At 44.1% G+C, this 25796-nt stretch overlaps 1 protein-coding gene across 1 annotated transcript in view; it reads left to right on the top strand.

The window, feature by feature from the left end:
• CABCOCO1 (ciliary associated calcium binding coiled-coil 1) overlaps positions 1-25796 on the top strand; it is a 199433-nt gene that overhangs the window by 29002 nt on the left and 144635 nt on the right. Inside the window, exons 3-4 of the mRNA XM_075352341.1 lie at positions 19993-20162; positions 24704-24848. Of these exons, the coding sequence (XP_075208456.1) occupies positions 19993-20162; positions 24704-24848 (315 nt within the window). The remainder of the gene's footprint in view (positions 1-19992; positions 20163-24703; positions 24849-25796) is intronic.

Genomic DNA, 25796 nt, shown 5'->3' with positions numbered 1-25796 from the left:
CAGACAAAGGACTAGTTTGTATTATGGCGTCATGTCCTTTGTGCACTCCTCCCAGTTACTTCAGGTGTTTTAATTTTCCTTTTGCAGGTTCTATTCAAGCCCATCTAAGAGGTCAGTTTGGACAAGAGAGGCATAGCAATTAGAGTAGGACCCAGATGAAAGTTACACCTTGACGTGGTTTCTGGGCATAAGTAAATTTGGCCACCTTTATTTGCTAAGTAACTCATATTTTTTTTTAAAAAAAAATCATGTTTCATATTCATATTCCAATGTTCACCATCTACATTCTTGTTTTTTTCTTCTTCCCTTTACTTGAGTGCAACTGCTATTTTGGAGATGATTTGATCAGCCACTCAGTGCCTCTAACAGCTGTGGGTGGATCAGAGATCAGAGATCCACCCGTTGCTGTTTCCACTTACATTTCGTTGTCAATTACTAACAGTGGCATTTAACACACGCAAACAGGAAGTTTGTGATTGATCCCACCCATAGGTGAGCCTGTCACATGATTGCAGGGCGTGGATGGGTTCCCATGACAGCCAAGGGTAAGGTGATGACCTCTGTGAGCCTCATGTAAATGCCAACCTTTGATTGGCGTTCATAGAAGCTTGTGATTTTGGTTATACAGAGCAGTGCTAATGCACTGCTTTGTATAGCACAGCCGATTATCTGATCACAGCTTAAAGTCCTCTAAGGGAACTATAAAAAACAGTAAAGATTAAAAAAGAAAAGAAAAAAAGAAAAGTTCAAATCACCCTCCTTTTGCTCCATTAAAAATAAAACAATAATAAAAAAATAAAAGCAACCTTTTTTTCTACAAATTTCTGAAGTTTGTTCTATCACTTCAATAAAAAAAACAACAAAAAAACAAACTGCATATACAGTATATGTTTGGTTTGTGTTCTTTATGTGAGAGTGGCTGAATCTTTAGGGATCGCTACTTGTGTTTTCTTTGGTGCTATATACTGTATATTGTCTATATGGATTTTGTTGTACTACTATATATTTGGTATCTGCGTACTCATACTGACCTTGGGAATCAAATTGTTTTGATTAGGTTAATTTTTACAAATATTAGCTGTAGTACCCAAAATTGCTCGGGATAGTAACTGTCTCTCTGTTTCTCTCGCAGTCTCTGTGTCTCTTTCTATCTCTTTGTCTGTCTGTCTCTTTACCTGTCGGTCTCTTTGTCTGTCTTTGTCTGTGTCAGTCTCTTTGTCTGTGTCTGTCTCTTTCCTTGTCTTTCCCTGTCTGTCTCTTTGTCTGTGTCTGTCTGTTTCTTTGTCTGTCTCTTCATCTGTCTCTGCCTGTCTCTGTCTGTCTGTATCTTTCCTTGTCTGTCAGTCTTTTTGTCTGTCTTTACTTTTCCCTATCTGTACCTTTCCCTATCTGTCTGTCTCTTTCCCTGTCTGTCTCTTCCCCTGTCTGTCTTCTATAAGCGTCTTATACTATAAATGTCCTTTGTTGCCTATAGCAACCAATCACAGCTCCTATTAATAACCTGGAGCTCCCAGCTCCATTGACTTTAATGAAGGCAGGTTTTTTGGTCAATAACTGCAAAGCGCAGGGTTACATTTTCTTGTCAAAACATAGTCTATGACGTTCCCTGAGTCACATGAGGCATCAGTGCAAAATTTCGTGATTGTAAATTCAATGGTGCGAATTACTTTAGCGGAAATACACACACACATGCATACACACACACACACAGACACAGACACACACACAGACACACACACACTCAGCTTTATATATTAGATTGAACTTGGTAAATAAAAAAAAACAAAAACATTGTGGTATTGCAATGCAATTTTTTGCAGTGTCACCTAAAAAAACCCAAGCCCTCATTTGGCTATATTAACTGAAAAATAAAAAAAGGAGAAAGGGAGGAAAAAATTAATAAATGGAAAATCAAAAAACTGAAAACTGCAAAACAGAAACCAGGTTTTGTAATACAAAGTTGTTTGTTTGTTACACTGAGTAAACTTTGTATTGCTTACAAATATATAAAACCTATAGCTATTAATGTTTTATTTGACCTAAAGCTGACCATAACTCTTATAAGACAGCTTTTGCTTCGGAGATTTTCAGCTTTCCTTCCAGTGCTCTTCTTAGCAGGTCGTACAAGGTTCATATAGCCCAGATCACACTTTGCATTTTGATTCAGATTTTACATGTAAGTATTTTTTTTTACTGAGAGACTTATAAATATTTCATTTCTCATTAGACTTCACTCTGCTTTTGGCTTACATTTTTTTAAAAACCTGCATGCGCAATCTTCTTCAAAATGCAAAGTTTGACCTGAGTCTTACCAGGCATTAACAATGAACACATTTCTAGGATAAATAAAATCTAAAATCTGTTGTCCGTACTGTGACGTGACAACAACAAAATTCACTCAATAAGAGAAAGATTTTTAGGACAAACTTTTAAACAAAAAAGTTAAATACTAATATAAGTGAAGCCTAAAGCTGGGCTGCTACTCTCATTAAAGGGGTATTCCCAAGATAACATTTAAGCTTCATTGAATCGCTTCCATTTTCAAACATCATTGATATTTGAAAAAATAATACATTTTGAAACCGCCTATAAAATAAAATTCTCAATCCCAAAAGTATCCTGTCCTCTCACGATCCTTCTGTTCTGTCCAAGGCAACATTCTCCGGTTGTAGATCTGGTGCGAAACGATTAGCAGGAGCCGCTCCTGCCGTCACATCGGTGCCCTGTGGCTCCTCTTCTGATACTTAGCTATTCTTGCGCAGAGTCAGATGTGCATCACACCGAAACATGTCGTGCCTCTCTTACTAATCAAAAGAGGAACTAGTGATAATGATAAGTAGAGGGCATTTGCGGGGATCCCATCCAGGTGTCACAGATTACTGACGTGGCTGATAGACCGGGTCCTGCGAATCAATTCACACCATCTCTACCAATGGAGGATGTTGCATTACTATCTAGTATGGCATTTATTTCAGATTAAACATTTGTAGACCGTTGCCAATATATTGACCAAGCGGCTCTTGTCCTCTACTGCTGTCTAGTGAAACTATACAAAACTCCTCTTCATCTCACTGCAAAAAGTGAGTATGTGCAGTTTTGCAGAAAAAGGTGACTGTTAGGATTCAGGGACCGAGGAGGATCAAAAAATGCGGAAACCCAAAAAGTAACCAGAGTGGCTGGAACATTAACCGACTGCAAACCTAATCCTGACACACAACTAGAAGTAGCCGTGGGACGAGCCTACGATGACCTAGTCGTCTCAACACAGCCGGAGAACTAAATATTCTTACAAATAGAAATATAAGAAAAGCTAATCTGCCTCGGAGCAATCCCCAAATATATAGATAGCCCCCCCACATGTATATAGAAAAACAATACAAAGCTAGAAAAACAGGTTCAGCAAAGGTAAAGCCCAAACTATCTTTATACGAAAGGATAGGAAGGAGTACTAGCTGCAGCCGTAATAACCCTAATAAATACCAGCATGTCTGATATGGAAAAACCCTGAGACCAAACGACCTTTCCCCCACTATATCAGCACTCTGATGTTACTGGGATCCAAAAACACTAATATAGATGAGCGACTGAATTAATGCCAAGCATGACAAAGCACAATACACTGCAGAATCATGGAGCTGGGTATACAGACACTCCCAGCAGGGAATAATCCAATTCCACCAGGAACTCTACACAGGCAAAATAGGAATCAAGCATTAGTATCAAAGCAAAAAAAACCAACAAGAAAGTGGAAACAATAAGCAGAGGTACAAGACCACCTTATCTGAGAGGAGTTCTGGTAGAGAGCAGGGCTGGATTCAGAATGTCCTTAACACACAGGATATCCATTGAGCACCGGGAAGTAACAGGAGAAAACTACTCAGCTATCTAGCCCAATCTGAGAGACCTGATTGCCAGTCCTCCACAGGTGTGTGGCTTTCATTCCACAAATCAACTGCACTGCTAAAACTGACCATAAGAGGGAGCCCCAAACTGGAAAATGTATTCACAACAGGTGACTACAGTATGTGCCGCTTAGCAGAAAAAGATGACTATGTGCAGTTTAGCATAACTGTGCCCTCTAACCTTAGCTCTTTGAATTGCCTGGGAAACTAAAGGTTCCCATAGACAGATAGACTAAGGCCCCATCACACGAGCGTATAAAAAATGTATGTGAAAAAACAGGATCGGAATCATTAGCGTTATCAATCAATGCACCATCTGTGTGGCAACAATATGACATCAGCATGGCAATATGGCTAAGTATTAAAGATATTATAAAGCTTCTCCTATACTTTCAATTTTAAACACGGATGGCACACTGATGGCATATGGATGGCACACGTGTTTTACATGGACCCATAGATGTGTGCATATTGGCCTTTGTCATCCATGCTGCAGGAAATAAACAGATATTTCTCCATGTGAAAACCTAGACATGTAAACAGCACCATAGGTTTTAATGGATAAGTGTGGTATCCGTGAAAAAAAAATGTATGCCACACTTACCATTAACACGTATATGTGAAGGAAGCCTAAGACAGTGTGTACCTAATCTTAGAATTATTTATAGTATATTTACATCAATTTTTAATTTTGATAGAAGAATTTCTTAAAGAGGTGGTTCACTACTCTGCATCTGCAATAGTGGCTACATCTCTGAAAAATCGACGGAAGTTTTTTTCTAAATACCTTGTTCAGCCAATTCTGTCTTTGAGTGGCATTATTGTGGTCTGCTCATCCCCATCGCATGACCCCTGGGCTCTATGACCTCTGAGATTTGCTGATCATGTCATGTCAACTTCCAATTGATCTGACATCACCGAGGAGGCCCCAGTCTTCCTGAGTGACTGGGCTATGGGTGGTGTTTTGCTGCGCATCACAGCCTAGCGTCACAGCCCAGCATCACTCCTGCTTGCAGCGCTCTGCAGCGAAGGGGAGAGCGCACGACATGCTGGGCTGTGACGAGCGGTGAAACTCCGTCCACAGCCCAATCACTCATGGAGGCGGGCTCGGTGATGTTAGGTCATCTGGAAGTTGATGTGACATCACCGGATCTCAGAGGTCACAAAGCCCGGGGGTCACTTCATGGAGATTAGTGGACCGCAATCGCGCCACACAGAGGCAGAATTGGCTGAACAAGGTATTTAGAAAAATCCTTCCCTATCAGTTTTACAGAGAAATGGCCACTATTGCAGAGTAGTGAACCACCCCTTTAAATATATTGCTGTTGCGGAATGAAATTTTGTTACAAATCTCCATTTTTGGTTTCATAATATTTAACAGAATAATGTGATAGACAGCCTAACAGAAACCTAACTGACTTTTCTATAGTCAATGGGCCCATCTGGCAAAGTTTGTGTTAACTATGTGACAGTTTTGTTCCCTATATAAATAATATAATTATATAAATTACGTTTTCTTTACCTAAATGGAGCCAAATAAAGATTTCTGAACACAGGTATGAACCTAGCTCTACTTAAGATTTATATTCTCTGAACAGAGGCCTTATGAAATGTAATGGGCAGTGGTGGCAATAATGTAACTATTTCAGGATGGAAGTTAATCTGATTGACCTAGGTCTGTATATGAAGAGTTTTTTCTATTGATTTCTGGTTGGATATTCGATAAGAAAATCTTGACACCCTGTTTCTGAGGTAATATTCTCCCCTTGAGACATTGACTCGGGGAAAATCACTCTATGCTGCACCCATCGAAGCCTGTAGAACAGGAAAAGGAGGTTGCGAGTAGAGTTGAGCAGACCATTGACGTTTCGGTTCAGTGGGTTCAGCAGGATTTTTGATAACTTGACCTGAACACCAATAGAAGTCACTAATTTGTCAGTTTGGATCTCCGTCCACATGCAGGCAGCAATAAACAGAGCACTTCCGGGGTAAAGTTGGTGGGGGTTTTCAATTTTTTTTGTTTGGACGCTGTTACCACCCAGTGCAAGTTGTTAAAACTCAAGTGTCTCACACTGGGCTGAGCACTGAGCGTACACGAGCATCCGAACCCGAATTCTGTTTCCTTTTTTTTTTAAATCTGTGTTTGGCACGAGCATTGAACACCGAACCTCGGGTTCGCTCATTTCTAGTCTTGAGGCATCATACTATAAAGAGACATGGCTTTTGTGTAATGCCATGCACAAAGTGTACATGTACATGAGCCCTTAGGGTATGTGGACACAACTGTTTGAGGAGTCCTTTGGAGCAGATCCATGGCACAAGACATGAAAAATCACTCAAAATCTCTTGAAGGACTCTTCCTGTTCATGTGAATTGTAAAACAACTTAAGCGGGCTTTACACGCTGCGACATCGCTAGCCGATGCTAGCGATGCCGAGCGTGACAGCACCCGCCCCTATTGCTATGCCGATATGTGGAGATCGCTGGCGTAGCGAACATTATCGCTACGGCAGCGTCAAACGTACTTACCTGCTCGGCGACGTCGCTGTGACCGGCAAACCGCTTCCTTTTTAAGGGGGCGGTTCGCTCGGCTTCACAGCGACGTCACTAAGCGGCCGCCCAATTAAAGTGGAGGGGCGGAGATGAGCGGGACGAACATCCCGCCCACCTTCTTCCTTCCTCATTGCTGGCGTGTGGCAGGTAAGGAGAAGTTCCTCGTTCCTGTGGCGTCACACGTAGCGATGTGTCTTGCCGCAGGGACGAGGATCAACTTCGCCCCAGCGACAGCAGCGATAATTGGGAGATGACCCCCATGTCAACGAGGAGCGATTTTGGATGTTTTTGCAACGATCCAAAATCGTTCCTAGGAGTCACACACAACGAGATCGCTACAGCGGACGGATGTGCGTCACAAAATCCGTGACCCCAACGAAATCGCTGTAGCGATCTTGTATAGCCACCCTTACTGTTCATATGTTCAATCTTTTGAGTGTTTTTCTTCGACTTCAGGGTTTGAAAAATGCTTGGTGGGAGAAAAAAAAGTGCATATCACTTTTTTGACTTATCTATTGGAGGAAAACACTCCAAACCAGAGGTTACTGTCCAATCTAAAGGTTTCAAAAATGCTTTTGAAAAAAAAAAAAAAATCTCCAAAAGTGCTTGAAAAACTTTTTAAAACTCTTTCAAGAAACAAAAAAAACTCTCCAAAGAAGAAGCCCCTCCTGAAGTTGTTTCCACTACAAAGCTTATAGTTTTTGACCATCTAAAAAAAACAACATAAAACACTGAAGGAAAACACACACTGGCTGATAAAAATATTTTAGAAAACAGAGTGCTGGAAAACCTCTTCCGAACTGTTTCAGGAAACAAAAAACTCTTCCAAAAACTTTCCAAAAAAGGAGTCTTTCCCAAAGCAGTTTCCAATAGAAAATTGAGGTCTTCAAAAATATAACACTGAAGGAAAAAAACAAGCAATGTCCAAAAAAGAGGCTGAAAAAAATACTTAAGAAAAAAATTGTACAAAAGTGCTTAATAAGGAGACTCTCCTGATCCAATTTCCACTAGAAAACTCATTGTTTTTGACCTGCTCAAAAAACCCTCTGTGTGCCCATAACCTAAGGATGTTTTTTTTTATTTATGACGTTGACACACAGACATCGGACTCAGTGATGTACGTAGACTTCGGTATTAATGTTTATAATTAAAAAGTCTAAATGAGACTATAAAACTAATGTTGACACATAAAACGATACTTTCAGGACTTTTTTTAAACCTTTATTTAAATGAATTTCTGGTCTCTCCACTAATAATTATGTGTACAGAAGTATAATGATTTCATTTTAATGAATCATGTTGATAGGGGACTTAACCAGGCTTTATTAATCTTTAACTCATAATTTATTAAAGCAGCCAAACGTTTAGATATTGAATTTATTTAGGTTGCAATTTACATTTCATTGAAATGCCATCTTCACAAACAATGCGCTCAGTAGTTTAATAAATGTCATATTCTTGTCATGTCCAAAAAGTGGATAAGTAGCGCTCGAACTAGACTGAACTAGCAGAAGCCATATATTCATGTGAATGTCAAAAGTCGACATATGAATGATCACATTTATGCCATTGATAATAGAGTGCCCTATCAGAACTGCCCCGTCAGAAGACTCCATTGATTAAAAAACAAACAAATAAAAACAGCAACAGCAGCATATAATGCAGTACCCGAAACTAAAATTCAGTAGAATTTATAATCCTCTACGTTAACCCCTTCCTATCTGGGCGATTTTCCATATTTGCACTTTTGTTTTTTCCTACCCTTCATGCAACAGTGATAACTTATTTATTGTTCAGCGCACATAGCGACATGAAGGCTTCATTTTTGCGGGAGGAGTTGTCTATTTGCATGACAACATTCATTTTATCATGCGATATACTAGACATCGGGAAAAAAGTTCTAAATGGGGCTAAATTTTTTTTTAAAAAAAAGCACAATTCTGCAACTATTTTTGGTTTTTTTTATTTACCATGTTCACTATATGGTAAAACTGACCTAGCAATATGTTTCTACAGGTCAGTATGATTATGCACATACCAAACATGCATTTTTTTTTCAATTGAATTGGTGAGAAAAGATTTGTAAAAAAGAAAAAAAAAATTAACTTTTGGTCAATGGGGCTGCCTCTAGCTCCTCCCTCTGCCTCTATCTCCTCTCTCTGCCTCTCTCTTCCCTCTGCTTCTAGCTTCTCCCTCTGCCTCTAGCTTTTCCATCTGCCTCTAGCTCCTCCCTCTGCATCTAGCATCTTCCTCTATGTCTCTAATTCCTCCCTCTGCCTCTAGTTCCCTACTCTGCCTCTATCTCCTCCCTCTGCCTCTATTCCCGCTGCCTCTATCTCATCCCTCTGCCCTTAGCTCCTCCCTCTCCATCTATCTCCTTTCTCTGCCTCTATCTCTTCCCTCTGCATCTATCTCCTTTCTCTGCCTCTATCTCCTCCCCCTGCTTCTAGCTCCTTCCTCTGCCTTTATCTCTTCCCTCTGCCTTTATCTCTTCCCTCTGCCTCTATCTCCTCCTGCCTCTATCTCCTCCCTCTGCCTCTAGCTCCTCCCTCTACCTCTAGCTCTTCTCTCTACTTCTAGCTCCTCTCTCTGCCTCTAGCTCCTCCTTCCTCCTCTTTTTTCTATAGTCATTTCCTATCTCAGTAACATAACATTTTGTATGCGTTGAATACAAATTTTACATATGAATGGAGAATTTTGAAAAAATATACTGTACTCAGTCCTGTAGGAGAAAGAAGCAGATTTTTGTGAAAAGATGTATTACAAATTTGCTTATTTTCATGGGAACTATCAATTTATTAAATGAAATTTAAAGTGGTGGCTATGTGGCGCCCCTTAGGCTTCAGTCGCTACAGGGTACTGTATCTCACTTAAGGTGCAGTACTCATCCAGGGTCCAGAGGAGGTTGGTTCTGGTTTCACACACATTCATACCATACATGCAGTAGGTTGCCCTTTGCACTGGGGACTGGGCTAGGGTCGGGTCTTAAGGTCGCTAACCAAACACTGGGGCTTCCACCCACAAGCGACGGGGACTAGAGGGAGGAGTGAACACCAAGGGGGAGCAGGAGAAACAACACATAATCTAGGAGAAGGGTCGGAGCAGTGGAGAGTGAAGGAGCTGGTTACCGGTAGCTCCTGTCAGACATTGGAGAAATACAGTTGTCAAGGGGTGAGGGGTGATTTCTTCCTCGGACTAGCGCAGTCTAGGGTGCAGGGCCCCAAGGTGGCTCATACTTCAAGTTGTGCCACCAGAATCTGCCGGACAGTGGGATTACAGGTCTCTCTGGCCACCACAGATCCCGGAGCACAGTGGCAAATAGAGACTGGGGTCACGATTACGGTCAGGCCCCGACAAGGACTCGCACTACCTTGAGACGGGACGGGAACTAAACAACCATGTAAGGGGACCCTGAGTAGTTTCACGCCTGGGGACCCGCACACAAAGCACCAGGAGAAAGACTACCGCACCCGTTCTGACCTTTGCAGGATCCGGGATCGACTGAGGCCCATCACGGCAGAAACCGGCACCCCGTAGACGGTTATGAACAGTGAGTAAAGAAACCTTGAACTGTAAAGACTATGTCAGCCTGTCCTTGCCTGCTTCGTCACCCTTCGCTTTGGCGCAAACGGCCACTACTACCACCATCATCCTCCCCTGGGGCCAGGCTCTTCCTGTGGGGAGCCGAACCATCCCGGCTGCGACACCATCCGCCCTAGAGGACAGCACCCGCTGCGCCGGCTAATTCCTGGCCGCACACCACAGGTGGAGTAATGAGACAACAGCCCCCTTTCATCCTCATCTCCCCACCATCAGGCCATCTATCCATCCCTTCCGTGGACACCTCGGGGTCACAAAACTGGGCAGGGCCATTCGTGACATCCTCTGACCCTCCACTGGCTCGGTGACGAGTATTCCCCAAGGCCCCGTGGGGTGTTCCAGCTACACTTTCAATTCTGGGCATAGGAATCCAGTGGGCAGTGTTTTAAATCACATTGTTCCCTGAATAATTGTACAGTTAGCTGTCAATCAGAAGAAAACACCACCCACAGAACTCCCTAGGTCAGTACTGAAATGAATAAAATACAACAATGTTGAATCATTTCTTACAAAGCTACGAATCAATCTACTATATAATCCTGCTCTTTTAATTTCATGTTCATTATGTCACATATCCTTTAACAACCTACCTACTAAAACTGACAAAAATGATTGCAGAAGTTGTCATATACAAAGGTTCACAGCATGTGATGTGGGTGTAGCTGTAAAGGGTTAATCGATTTTCGTCATCTAATCTTGCACCGAATTGTAGGCTGTGTTCACACTCAGTGGCTGAGATGCACTTTGTTTACACAACAAAATGAGGGGCCGCTTGCTGCAATTGTCAAAAATAGCTGCAAAAATGTTGTACTGTAACTGCGATTATGGCAAAAAAAAGGATCAGGGACACAGTTTAAGGCTACGTTTTCACGATCAGCTTTTGATAAGAGTTTTTGATGTTTGATGGGCGGCACAGTGGCTCAGTGGTTAGCACTGCAGTCTTGCAGCGCTGGAGTCCTGGGTTCAAATCCCACCAAGAACAACATCTGCGCGGAGTTCATGTTCTCCCCGTGTTTGCGTGGGTTTCCTCCTGGTTCCCCGGTCTCCTCCCACACTCCAAAGACCTACAGATAGGGAATTTAGATTGTGAGCCCCAATGGGGACAGTGTTGCCAATGTATGTAAAGCACTGTGGAATTAATAGCGCTATATAAATGAATAAATATATGTTGCAGAATTTTTGCACCTATTATATAAATGAGGTGATTTGCATTTTTCATTGTATTTGTATGTGCATTTTTTTAACATGCATTTTTATCGCGTTTTTGATTCTGCAGTTTTTGTCTATCAGTGTGTCATGCTTTAAATTAAGCTGCTTTGTTTTTTGAAACTTCCTAGTATTTGCCTTTTACAAACTTTATTGACGCTCTGAGGTACGGAGTACATCTGTTTCAATTAGGGATGATCGAATATTTCAATTATTCGGCTTCGCGACTATTTTCCGAATACCTCACCGCTATTCGACTATTCGCGAATATTCGATGCGCAATGTAAGTCTATATAACCCGAATAACAACTATTCGGTACTATTTGGGCTTCCCATAGACTTACATTGCGCATCGAATAGATAAATAGCGGCGAGGTATTTGGAAAATATTCGCAAAGCCGAATATTTGAGGTATTCAATCATCCTTAGTTTTAATGCATTTCCGCCATGGAATGCACTAAAAACACGCGTTTTTTACGCATCTAATGCAAGTCTATGGGGAAAATCTGCACAGAAAACTCATCGTATCCACAAAGAAATTGAATTAAAAAACACTCCCCGGGTCACTTTACACAGCACAAAAAAGAAGCAGAGTGGGCAGAAGATTTCTATAAATCCCATCCACTTTGCTGAAACTGTAACACGCTCTGTTTTTGAAGCAACAAAAACACAGTGTCAAAAACTCACCGAAATCTCATCATGGGAACATATCCTAAGGGCTACGATATGCTCTGAAAGGATATGGATTCTTTAGAACATTCACGGATCAAAGTTTAACATTTTAAGTTTTAATATAAAGCTACAGTGATTCCGAAACTACATAAAAGAGATCACATAAGATGTCACAAAAGATGATTAGTATTACATGATAGAAGAGAAATAGCAGAAAGGTCCTAGACTAACAATCTTTTGAGTCATTCCTGCTTACTTGAAGGTGAAACAATAGAGAAATGCCTTAAAGGGGTGGTTCACCCATTTATTTTATTCTCTCTATCAGTGTAACTTACCATTTCAGTTGTTTTCTTAATGCCTTCTATTTCCAGTTCTGGCACTGAGCGGCGCTATCCTCCTCGCTCAGTGCTGATCACATGACCCCCGGGTGCTGTAGCCTCTGGTATCTGATGTCACGTTAACTTCCGGGCTCTGAAAGTAGACGTTACATGAACAGCACCAGCTCCTCTGATCCTTAGTGACTGGGCTGTGGTGATCACCGCATGTCACAGCACAGCATGAGGAGAAGCAGCTGTGTGCAGATTGGTAGCAGGAGTGAGAGGAGAGGAGAGAAGTCATGTCTGTCGGGTGAGTATGTTATCACACGGGGGTGGAGGTGAGAGTATGAGCAGAGCAGAGCTGGAGCCAGCAATGAGGAAATGCTGCTAGAGCATGATAAAAGGTAATATTAGCAAGGCACATATTAGCAAAATAGTTTTGGTAACTGGACAACTTCTTTAAATTTCCGATACAAGCATAGGTGATAGAGTAATAATAGAGTACAATAATTTCCTACGTAAGAATTTTTTTTCTATAATCACAAAATGACTGTTTAAACCAAGCAGAGGTACTCAGTGCACCCTTGGCATGGCCAGACAGTTCAGCACACCTTCCCACCTACTATTCCTGCACCTCTCTCCATTCTTCCCTAACCCCTGTAAAGTCACAGCTGTCATTCAAGAAAGATGGTCAGGATAAATGGAAAACAAGTAAGTGGGAAGTTACCTTGAATGGCTAGCCCACATCAAGGGTATGCGAAGAACTTGTGCTTGGTTTGAACAGTCATTTTGTCCAGACAGACTCTCTTCACGATATAACGTATATTTATGTCTTATGCTCCTTGACTTTGATGTGAGCTTGCATGCGGAGCCCGCATCTTTCTCGGCAGATGATGGCTGATGTCTGCTGACAGCCATAGATTGAGCAAATCTTCACCCATAACTGTTAACCTGTTAAATGTCACTGTCAATATCTGGCTTTTAATGCATACCAGCAGAGGGGGTGGGGGGGGTGGCATCATTCCACACACCGATTGGCGCAACAATGATGTGAGCGCTGAATGCTTATGGGCTGCCATGAAAGCCTGGGGTCTCTGGAAAACCTCCATGCTTGTCACTACTACACTCCTGTAAGTCAGTGGTTTAGCTGACATTCATAGGAGATTGTGATTGTCACTATACATAGCAATGCTGATTGACTGTTATGTATAGTACAAGTGATTGGTTGATCACAAGTTTATGTCCCTTAGGCCGGAATCACACTTTCGAGTGACTCGCATCGCATCACATCACCCGGCATGGCCGGACACAAGCATATCAGCTGCATAGAAATATATGCAGTCAACCCGCTCAGGAGAGTGTGCGGCCATGGCGAGTGATGCGATGTGAGACTCACGTGAGTCACTCGCAAGTGTGACTCCGGTCCTAAGGGAACTATTAAATACAGTAAAAAGTAAAAACAGAGTTTCAAAATATGAAAACAATAAAAAATATAAAAGTTTAAATCACCCCATTAAAAATAAACCAATTTAAAAAAAAAAACAAAAAAACACACAGATTTGTTATTGCAAGCATTCATAAACGTCTGATCTATTAAAATATAAAATAAAATAATCTGACTGCTAAACGGCATATCAAGAAAAAAAATAAAAACTTCAGAATTAGATTTTTTTTTGGGCTAATGCAACATCACAATAAAATTTAAGAGGTGATGAAAACATTGTATCTACATTAAAATGGTATCAGTACAAGCATCAGCTCAGGGTGCAAAAAGCAAGCCCTCACACAGCCCCAGATCCTGAAAATGTTATGAGTCTCTAGGCCACCTTACACCACAGCGACATCGCTAGCGATGTCGCTGCCGATCGCACTCGCCCCCGTCATTTGTGCATCACGGGCAAATCGCTGCCCGTGGCGCACAATATCGCTAGGACCCGTCACACGGACTTACCTGCCTAGCGACGTCGCTGTGGCCGGCAAACAGCCTCTTTTCTAAGGGGGCGGTTTGTGCGGCGTCACAACGACGTCACACGGCAGGCGTCCAATAGAAGTGGAGGGGCGGAGAGCAGCCGCATGAAAGACACGCTCACCTCGTTGCCGGAGGACGTAGGTACGGTGTTGTCCGTCGTTCCTGCGGTGTCACACGTAGCGATGTGTGCTGCCTCAGGAACGACGAACAACCTGCGTCCAAAAGCAGCAACGATATTTGGGATTAGAACCACGTGTCAACGATCAACGATTAGGTGAGTATTTTTGATCGTTAGCGGTCGCTCGTACGTGTCACATGCAACGTCGTCGCTAACTAGACCCGGATGTGCATCAAGAATTCCGTGACGCCAACAACATCTCGTTAGCGATGCCGTTGCGGGGAAAAGCGGCCTTCTGTCTGGTGACACAAGCAAATTTTTTTCTTTTACAAATTTCCAATTTTTTTTTCACCACTTAAATAGAAAAAAAACTATACATGTTTAGTATGTGCATAATCGAACTGACCTTGAGAATCATATTGACTTGTTAGTTACGGTAAGCAGGGCTGTATTTTGCCTTCGTGCTGCCCTAGGCACTTTAAGTGGTCCCGCCCCTTAGTGACAACGTAACACTATGAGTTTTCGCACACGACATCTGTTTAAGGCAGATCTACTCTGTAAAACACTTGAAAAAGTATCAATGAGAAACGAAGGGCACTAACCCCCCCCCCAATGGGGATCACCACAGGCACATCAAAACATAGCATGAGTATAAAATATTCCCACCACACCGTCCCCACTTATATACTGTGACTGTCACACTGCCCCTAATAAACTACACACTGCCCCCCCTTATAAATTATACCCACCACACCTTCCTCAATTATGAAATATGATCTGCACATTGACCTCACATCATGTTGCCCCCTCCTCACAATGTCCCATGCATGCTGCCCCCTCCTCACAATGTCCCATGCATGCTGCCCCCTCCTCACAGTGTCCCATGCATGCTGCCCCCTCCTCACAATGTCCCATGCATGCTGCCCCCTCCTCACAATGTCCCATGCATGCTGCCCCCTCCTCACAATGTCCCATGCATACTGCCCCTCCTCACAATGTCCCATGCATGCTGCCCCCTCCTCACAATGTCCCATGCATGCTGCCCCCTCTTCCCAATGTCCTATGCATGCTGCCCCCTCCTCACAATGTCCCATGCATGCTTCCCCCTCCTCACAGTGTCCCATGCATGCTGCTCCCTCCTCACAATGTCCCATGCATGCTGCTCCCTCCTCACAATGTCCCATGCATGCTGCCCCCTCCTCACAGTGTCCCATGCATGCTGCCCCCTCCTCACAATGTCCCATGCATGCTGCCCCCTCCTCACAGTTTCCCATGCATGCTGCCCCTCCTCACAATGTCCCATGCATGCTGCTCCCTCCTCACAATGTCCCATGCATGCTGCCCCCTTCTCACAATGTCCCATGCATGCTGCTCCCTCCTCACAATGTCCCATGCATGCTGCCCCCTCCTCACAATGTCCCATGCATGCTGCCCCCTCCTCAGTGTCCCATGCATGCTGCCCCCCTCCTCACAGTGTCCCATGCATGCTGCCCCCTTCTCACAATGTCCCATGCATGCTGCCCCCTCCTCACAATGTCCCATGCATGCTGCCCCCTCCTCAGTGTCCCATGCATGCTGCCCCCCTCCTCACAGTGTCCCATGCATGCTGCCCCCTCCTCACAATGTCCCATGCATGCTGCCCTCCCCTCACAATGTCCCATGCATGCTGCCCCCTCCTCACAATGTCCCATGCATGCTGCCCCCTCCTCACAGTGTCCCATGCATGCTGCCCCCTCCTCACAATGTCCCATGCATGCTGCCCCCTCCTCACAATGTCCCATGCATGCTGCCCCCTCCTCACAATGTCCCATGCATGCTGCCCCTCTCCATGAGCTCCTAATGCTGCCTTCCTCTTTTCCATAATGACACCTCCATGCTGCCCCATTCATCATACTAAGACCACCACACTAACGCTTATGCTGAGACACCCCCCCACACACACACACTACCCCACTCTTGATATTGACTCCCCTACATTGCTCCACTCCATACTGAGCCCACACATGCTGCCCCTTCTCCATAATGAGCTCCCAATGCTGCCCCCTCTCATTCTGAGTCCTTACACTCCCCCCATCGATTTTGTCATTGCACTATCCCTCAACCCTTGTCCTCTGTCTCTAGCATTGGCCCCTCTCTCCCATTCCCCCAGCAGCAGCCTCTCTCCCCCACCTTCAGCAGCAGCCTCTCCCCCAGCATCAGCCTCTCTACCCCAGCCCCCCAGCATCAACCTCTCTCCCCCCAGCGTCCCCCAGCATCAGCCTCTCTCCCCCCAGCCTCCCCCAGTTTCAGCCTCTCTCCCCCAGCTTTCCCCAGCATCAGCCTCTCTCCCCCCAGCTTCCACCAGCATCAGCCTCTCTCCCCCAGCTTCCCCCAGCATCAGCCTCTCTGCCCCCAGCATCAGCCTCTCTGCCCCCAGCATCAGCCTCTCTTCTCCCAGCCTCCCCCAGCATCAGCCTCTCTCCTCCCAGCCTCCCCCCTCCCAGCCTCCCCCAGCATCAGCCTCCCCCCTCCCAGCCTCTCCCAGCATCAGCCTCCCCCAGCATCAGCCTCTGTCCTCCCAGCCTCCCCCAGCATCAGCCTCCCCCAGCATCAGCCTCTCTTCTCCCAGCCTCCCCCAGCATCAGCCTCTCTCCTCCCAGCCTCCCCCAGCATCAGCCTCAGCCTCCCTCCTCCCAGCCTCCCCCAGCATCAGCCTCCCCCAGCATCAGCCTCCCCCAGCATCAGCCTCCCCCCTCCTAGCCTCCCCCAGCATCAGCCTCCCCCAGCATCAGACTCTCTCCTCCCAGCCTCCCCCAGTATCAGCTTCTCTTCCCCCAAGTCTCCCCCAATATCAGCCTCTCTCCCCCCCACCACATGCGCAGATCTCCAGTCTGCATTAGAGACACCCCCACGCTCCTTATGAATCTTCAGCTCTGCGAGCACTTACCTGCTCCAGGGCCTGCTGTCATCTTCCTGGCTCACGTGAGTATCCTCTTCTGACACCAGCTTCCATTGCGGCGTCCTCTGTGGCGTCCTGCTGTGAGCTCTGCATGTGAAATCCACACAGCATTGGACGTAGCACAGAGGAAGGAGCTGATTGGGGCGCCTGTGACCCCGGAAGTGCAGGCGTTGGCAGTTCCGGGGTCAATCAGCTCTCTGTGCCCGGCCGCCGCAGTTTGTCTGCATTTGCGTCTTAATTGATGCAGATACAAATAAATGGAGGTGCGCCTCTCCCCCCTGCCCTCTCCGAAAATACAGCGGATTTAATGGATATGTAAAAAAAAAAATATTTTTTTTTTTACTGCTAGAAGGTGCCGCCCCCCCCGCATCCTGCCGCTCCAGACACGGGACCATGGGTGCCTAATGGTAAATACGGCCCTGACGGTAAGTATATTGAACATAAAAATAAAAAGCCCAACAATTGTGAAATTGCACTTTTTGCAATTTCAACTCACTATTTTCCCCTCTTCACAGCACATCACATAATAAAATAAATGGTGTAATTCAAAAGTATAACTAGTCCAGCAAAAAAGCTTTCATACAGTTATGTGGACAGAAAAATAAAAAAAATTATGGCTCTTACAAGAAGGGGAGGAAAAAAACGAAAGCAAAAAAAAGAAAATAATCCAGTAATAATATGAATTCACCAACTGTCTGTGTCCAACATATCATTTTCATTTTGTTTATTCTTTGCTACTAGTCTTACTCTGATGAGCAAAAGGGTAACAATGTTATGAACTTTTGAGTTTCACGCTCCATGTCTCACCATTCACTACAGTTTTGAGCGTGAGACTACCTTCATTTTATAAACAATCATCTTGGCTATCTCATACATAAATTTCACGTGCAACTATTTAGCATATGATTTGTTATGCAGATTCTTGTCATGTTACTGCATTGTTACTATTTTGCTCCAGGTTAGAGATGAGCGGACCCATGGAGGTTCGGGTTCGCCAGCTTCAGTCGGACCTTAGATATAGTTTAAATCGGGACTCGGGACTAGACCTCAATCCCAAAAGAAGTCAATTATTGGGTAGTTATGTTCTCCTCCCATATACAGCCAGCCATAAACAGAGCATTTCAGGCGGAGGGAGTGCGGGTTTTTGGGTTTTTTTGGACATGCTACAAAAGGGTTGTAGACATCAGTAAAAATAACCCTTAAGGGTGCTTTACACGAGACGATCTATCGTTCGATAGATCGTCGGGGTCACGGTTTTTGTGACGCACATCCGGCATCGCTTGCGACGTCGGGCTGTGTGACACCTCCGAGCAACGCAGTATTGCTCACAAATCGTGAGTCGTGTACTCGTCGCTCGGTTTCATAATCTCGTTTAATTAAAATGGCGTGGGTTTCTCATCGTTCCCGGGGTAGCACACGCCGCTCCTTGTGACACCCCGGGAACGATGAACAGCAGCTTACCTCCGTCCCGCGGCACCCGCCGGCTATGCGGAAGGAAGGAGGTGGGCGGGATGTTTTCGTCCCGCTCATCTCCGCCCCTCCACTTCTATTGGCTGGCGGCTGTGTGATGTCGCTGTGACGCCGAACGTCCCTCCCCCTTCAGGAAGAGGATGTTCGCCGCCCACAGCGACATCGCACAGAAGGTAAGTACGTGTGACGGGGGTTAACGACTTTGTGCGCCACGGGCAACTAATTGCCCGTGACGCACAAACGACAGGGGCGGGTATGATCGATCGTGAAATTGTACGATAGATCGTACCGTGTAAAGCTGGCTTTATATGCACCATTAGTAGTTTCCTAAGCACATTCGCTTCTCGGCTCCTTACACTGCAAGACTGATAGGGAAGTTATTATTATTATTATTTATTATCATAGCGCCATTTATTCCATGGCGCTTTACATGTGATTAGGGGTATACATAGCATGGACAAGTACAATAATCATTAATAAAACAAGGTACAGACTGGTACAGGAGGACGGAGGTCCCTGCCTGCGAGAGATCAGTCTACAAGGGATGGTTGAGGATACAGTAGGTGAGGGTAGAGATGGTCGTGCAGAAGTTAAGTCTTTTACATTCAGCCAAAAAAAGAAATAAACCCTAAAGTAAAAAGAACTTTTTGTCTGGTTCAGTATGTTTAATATATTTGTACTAAGTGTGTATCATTTTTCTAGAGACATCTCTAACAGGTACACTCCTCGACTGTTCTTGACACTTGGGCATAGTAGGGGATGTAGAGCTGCAGTAGATTCACGAACTTCATAGTATAGGAAAGGAAAGGAACCACTGGACATTATAGAATTATCATAGCACAGTACATCAATATTAAAATAAGCACTCTGTGTTATCAATTCTGCCTTATGCCCAAAAGATAGAATCTATACTATATCTATGCTATCCAACTGTACCATCATTGAGTAGGCATTATGCCATGGATTACCCCGAGCGAGAACTTTTGTAGTAGGACAATTGGATGAAAATGCAACTGGAGGTTTAGTCAGTGCAGTTTCTGGGAATAACCAGGTAAGTGTTAGTAATTATCAATTTAGAGAAGATAATAGGTTGTTTTCAGGAATAGATGAACCATTTTTTATTTTTAAGATGTTGCAGCTTATGGCATAATAACACATGATTATGCCTTATTTTCTGTAAGCAATTTATTTATTTGAATTTTTTTTTGTTTTATTCACTTCAATAATATGTTCTTTATCTTTATCAGGCTAATGGAAGGATTTCTTAATGTTCAAGACCCCGAGACGAATTTGAAAGAAGCCGTCATTGTCGATTATTATGTGTCTGGATTCTGCTGGGGAAAAGACAGGAACTTTAACGTACAGCAATTGGGCGGTTTAATGGGGCTATTACATCTACTAATGGAAAATGTTCAAGGTACATGTGTAGTATGTGTACTGTCTACGTATACTGTGGTCAACTCTGTTTAAGAATGTCTTTTAGAAAATGTCATATATTGTTATTAACTTTAGACTAAAGGCTGCTTTACACACAGCGACATCGCTAGCGATGTCGCTGGTGAAAGCACCCGCCCCCGTCGGTTGTGCGTCACGGGTAAATCGCTGCCCGTGGCGCACAACATCGCTAACACCCATCACACATACTTACCTGCCTAGCGACGTCGCTGTGACCGGCGAACCACCTCCTTTCTAAGGGGGTGGTTTGTGCGACGTCACAGCGGCGTCACTAAGCGGCCGCCCAATAGAAGCGGAGGGGCAGAGATGAGCGGCCGCAACATTCCGCCCACCTCCTTCCTTCCTAATTGGCAGCGGCCGCAGGTACGATGTTGTTCCTCGTTCCTGCAGTGTCACACATAGCGATGTGTGCTGCCGCAGGAACGACGAACAACATCATACCTGCAGCAGCAACGATAATTGGGAATAGGGGAGCATGTCAACGATTAACGATTTTGCGACCTTTTTCAATTGCTTGTAGGTTTCACATGCAACAGCATCGCTTAAGAGGCCGGATGTGCGTCACGAATTCCGTGACCCCAACGACATCGCTTTAGAGATGTCGCTGCGTGTAAAGCGTCCTTTAGTCGGTGTTATGCCACTGATGGTAATATTTACAGGGTAGTGTGCACACTTAAAATTTTTACACACAAGGGGTATATACATACGCTGTATGTATGCCAGTGCTACTTTGGTGGCTTTATATTATCCGATCCTCCCATTTTTCTATTCTGGCCTTGGGGATAGAAATAACTTTCCTTTTTTTTCAAAAATTGTAAATAAGACATTGGCGCTTATTTGTTGCTGCTATAAGGCATGTATGTTTTGCTGTACTGTGTATATTGAGTGATATAGACTAAGATGGATGTGCTTTCTGTTCTCCATCAAACTCCTCTTGGACGTGGTCATGCAGCCAATAGAAGACTTGTGTCCAACGTTCTGGCAAAAGCGGATTCCCTAAGGTCAGACACACACACTAATCTAGCAGTTATCACCTTGACAGGTCTATCCATTTAAATTTAACATTGTGTTTATTACCTTTGCATTTTAAAATAGTGTGACTCTTTAGATTACTGTATACAGTTAGGTCCAGAAATATTTGGACAGTGACACAATTTTCGCGAGTTGGGCTCTGCATGCCACCACATTGGATTTGAAATGAAACCTCTACAACAGAATTCAAGTGCAGATTGTAACGTTTAATTTGAAGGTTTGAACAAAAATATCTGATAGAAATTGTAGGAATTGTACACATTTCTTTACAAACACTCCACATTTTAGGAGGTCAAAAGTAATTGGACAAATAAACCAAACCAAAACAAAATATTTTTATTTTCAATATTTTGTTGTGAATCCTTTGGAGGCAATCACTGCCTTAAGTCTGGAACCCATGGACATCACCAAACGCTGGGTTTCCTCCTTCTTAATGCTTTGCCAGGCCTTTACAGCCGCAGCCTTCAGGTCTTGCTTGTTTGTGGGTCTTTCCGTCTTAAGTCTGGATTTGAGCAAGTGAAATGCATGCTCAATTGGGTTAAGATCTGGTGATTGACTTGGCCATTGCAGAATGTTCCACTTTTTTGCACTCATGAACTCCTGGGTAGCTTTGGCTGTATGCTTGGGGTCATTGTCCATCTGTACTATGAAGCGCCGTCCGATCAACTTTGCGGCATTTGGCTGAATCTGGGCTGAAAGTATATCCCTGTATACTTCAGAATTCATCCGGCTACTCTTGTCTGCTGTTATGTCATCAATAAACACAAGTGACCCAGTGCCATTGAAAGCCATGCATGCCCATGCCATCACGTTGCCTCCACCATGTTTTACAGAGGATGTGGTGTGCCTTGGATCATGTGCCGTTCCCTTTCTTCTCCAAACTTTTTTCTTCCCATCATTCTGGTAGAGGTTGATCTTTGTCTCAACTGTCCATAGAATACTTTTCCAGAACTGAGCTGGCTTCATGAGGTGTTTTTCAGCAAATTTAACTCTGGCCTGTCTATTTTTGGAATTGATGAATGGTTTGCATCTAGATGTGAACCCTTTGTATTTACTTTCATGGAGTCTTCTCTTTACTGTTGACTTAGAGACAGATACACCTACTTCACTGAGAGTGTTCTGGACTTCAGTTGATGTTGTGAACGGGTTCTTCTTCACCAAAGAAAGTATGCGGCGATCATCCACCACTGTTGTCATCCGTGGACGCCCAGGCCTTTTTGAGTTCCCAAGCTCACCAGTCAATTCCTTTTTTCTCAGAATGTACCCGACTGTTGATTGTGCTACTCCAAGCATGTCTGCTATCTCTCTGATGGATTTTTTCTTTTTTTTCAGCCTCAGGATGTTCTGCTTCACCTCAATTGAGAGTTCCTTAGACCGCATGTTGTCTGGTCACAGCAACAGCTTCCAAATGCAAAACCACACACCTGTAATCAACCCCAGACCTTTTAACTACTTCATTAATTACAGGTTAACGAGGGAGATGCCTTCAGAGTTAATTGCAGCCCTTAGAGTCCCTTGTCCAATTACTTTTGGTCCCTTGAAAAAGAGGAGGCTATGCATTACAGAGCTATGATTCCTAAACCCTTTCTCCGATTTGGATGTGAAAACTCTCATATTGCAGCTGGGAGTGTGCACTTTCAGCCCATATTATATATATAATTGTATTTCTGAACATGTTTTTCTAAACAGCTAAAATAACAAAACGTGTGTCACTGTCCAAATATTTCTGGCCCTGACTGTATATGATACATAGTTTCAACAACCAGGGCAGTACATTCTTCACCCTAAAAAACAAATACTGTACTGTTGGATGTAAAAGAACCTTGCCCCATCTTTCAGACTTTTTTTGGCCTTCAAACTACACCCACATCAATATTGAGACTGGAATTTAACAAAAAGAATACTGGTTTTCAGAATCTTGGAAGGGTGAACTTCCTGGCGCTGGAATACCAGTGTTATGGGTTCACATGGAGAGATGGATTTTGTAAGCCATCGGTCAGGTTGGGTCCAGTAGAGCAGATTTTGATAGACAACATGTGGATCAGTCAGGACGAGGACAACAGGGAATGCAGGATGGCAGACAAACAAGCTGAGCAGATAGCACAGATGAAACAGAGCCTTCTGTGCAAATGCACATGGGAACAGTTACAGTGCATATGTCTAGTACTTGGAGATCCAGAATGTCATCATTCAAGGATATTCACACTGCCATAGTTCACCTGTCACGGAGAACGAAGTGGATGCTGGATCAGATCAGATCTGGATCAAACACAGTGAAAGGATAATACATTTGGCAATTTACTATTTCCATTATATTGTTACCAATATATTTACAGGACAATGCAAGGGTCGTTTTAAATGTATGGTCAATGAGTTAATATATACACTATGCATGCCACTTGTTATAATTATGTGTATCTACAGACTTTCTGCAGAAATTACAGTATTTTTCGTTTTATAAGATGCACCGGATTATAAGACGCACCCCAAATTTAGAGGAGGAAAATGGGAAAAAATAATTTTTAATGTTTAAATGAGGGTCCGTCTTACAATTCTAGTGCGACCTAATCCTAATGTTCATCGGGGGAACGGCGGTGGTGGTGTGGCTCAGGAAGGTCACATGAGGCAGGGTCAGCTATGCTGCGGCCTCAGAGGAGGGGGTGTTGCGGCTCAGGAGGGTCGGCGATACTGCGGGGACGGAGGTGTCGCAGCATGCGCCATTGATCTGTTGGCGGGATTCGGGGGCGTCGCGGCGAGTGGCATTAATCAGCTAGCAGGCTGTGGGGCTGTCACTGCAGTGGAGTGACTCAGGAGGGTCACAGGACGGGTTGTCTCGGCGGCAGGTGCCATTGATCTGACTGTGAGCTCCATTGAATCACCCACAGTTAACAAGATGGAATTCAAGAAAATGGCCATGGAGGCAGCGTGTGCGCAGATAGGATTCTGTTACCATTTTCTTGAAGTCCATCACATCAATCTGCGCATGCGCCGCTTCCGCGGCCATTTTCTTGAAGTCCATGTGTCAACCGCGGGTGATTCAATGGAACCTGCAGTGAGATCAATGCACCCACCACCGAAACACCCCGTCATATGGCCCTCTTGAGCCACTTCACTGCTCCTTCGAGCCCTCAGTATCGCTGACCCTGCCTCCAATGACCCCGGTCCACCACCGCCACCCCGGTAAGTCGTATCTGGATTGTAATACGCACCCTCATTTTATCCCAGTTTTGGGGAAAAAAGTGTGTCTTATAATCTGGAAAATACCGTACTAACCTGGATGCAATTCTTTTTCATATTGATGAACAACAATTGTGATGTTTTTCGTTACCATATAACCCTGTCATTACTTATTTAATTTATAGTTTGTAGAATATCCTCTTGTTACAAAAAAATTAACCCAACTTAGGTTGAAGCCCGAAATGTCAGACAGAATACCCGCAAATAATCTTCTCTTTCCTCTATACGTTTCAGTCAAAAGGATGTCACTGGAAGAGAACATATTGGAGCTCGCGAGAGCCTTGAAAGGCATAGGACATAGCGCTCTTAAGGATAAAGGAACATTAACATTTTTTAATGTCGTCCAAGCCAAAGCTATTATCAACTACTTTAAAATCAGGTTTGTTTTTGTGCTGCCGAATTATTAAATTTGAACTAGAAATCTGTTACTTAGCAGATATTTCTAAACTGATAAGCGGCAGTATTACAACAGTTGGAGAGCCCTTATGTAAGTTCTCCTTCCATCTAACAAGTAAATGAAATCAGTGGTAAGGCCTGCTTCACAAAGAATTATCCATTAGTGTCCTTTGTACCTTCTTGTACAGAATAGACCACCTGAATGGAAAAGCTGTTGAGTAGCTTTTATCCTGATGTCTGTAAATAGTCACAACTATAGGGAATAAACATTAATTCCATTGCTTCATCCAGATAATATTTATTCATGTTTAAGGGTACATTTTGGTGGTAGCATGCTTCTCATTTCATTGTGATCTGCACTCAATTGTCCGTCAGTATACGGCATAATTGATAGAATATGCAACACAGTTCTTTTTGCATTTGGGCTTTCAGCTCTAAGTACTATTTCCCCATGGGAGCAGAATTAGTGCTCACACTTTCTTGTATACTGTTTATAAAATGCTGTTGCTCAAAAATACTTGAAGTAACTAAGAGATTTATCTCTCAGCAGTGTTCAATGTGGTATCCGAATGAACCTCAAGATGGGAGCCTTAAGCCCGCTTTACACGCTGCGATATCGGTATCGATTATCGCTTGCGAGCGTACCCGCCCCCGTCGGTTGTGCGTCATGGGCAAATCGCTGCCCATGGCACGCAACATCGCTTACACCCGTCACACGTACTTACCTGCCTAGCGACGTCGCTGTGGCTGGCGAACCGCCTCCTTTCAAAGGAGACGGTTCGTGCGGCGTCACAGTAACGTCACACGGTAGCCGTCCAATAGAAGAGAAGGGGCGGAGATGAGCGGGCAGAATATCCCGCCCACCTCCTTCCTTCCTCATTGCCGGCGGCCGCAGGTACAATGTGGTTCCTCGTTCCTGCGATGTCACACA

The sequence above is a fragment of the Anomaloglossus baeobatrachus genome, chromosome 5 (assembly GCF_048569485.1).
Source record: "Anomaloglossus baeobatrachus isolate aAnoBae1 chromosome 5, aAnoBae1.hap1, whole genome shotgun sequence".
Classification (NCBI taxonomy): Eukaryota; Metazoa; Chordata; class Amphibia; order Anura; family Aromobatidae; genus Anomaloglossus; species Anomaloglossus baeobatrachus.
Note: the sequence above shows the minus strand (reverse complement) of the source record. Positions and strands in the feature narration are given on the sequence as shown.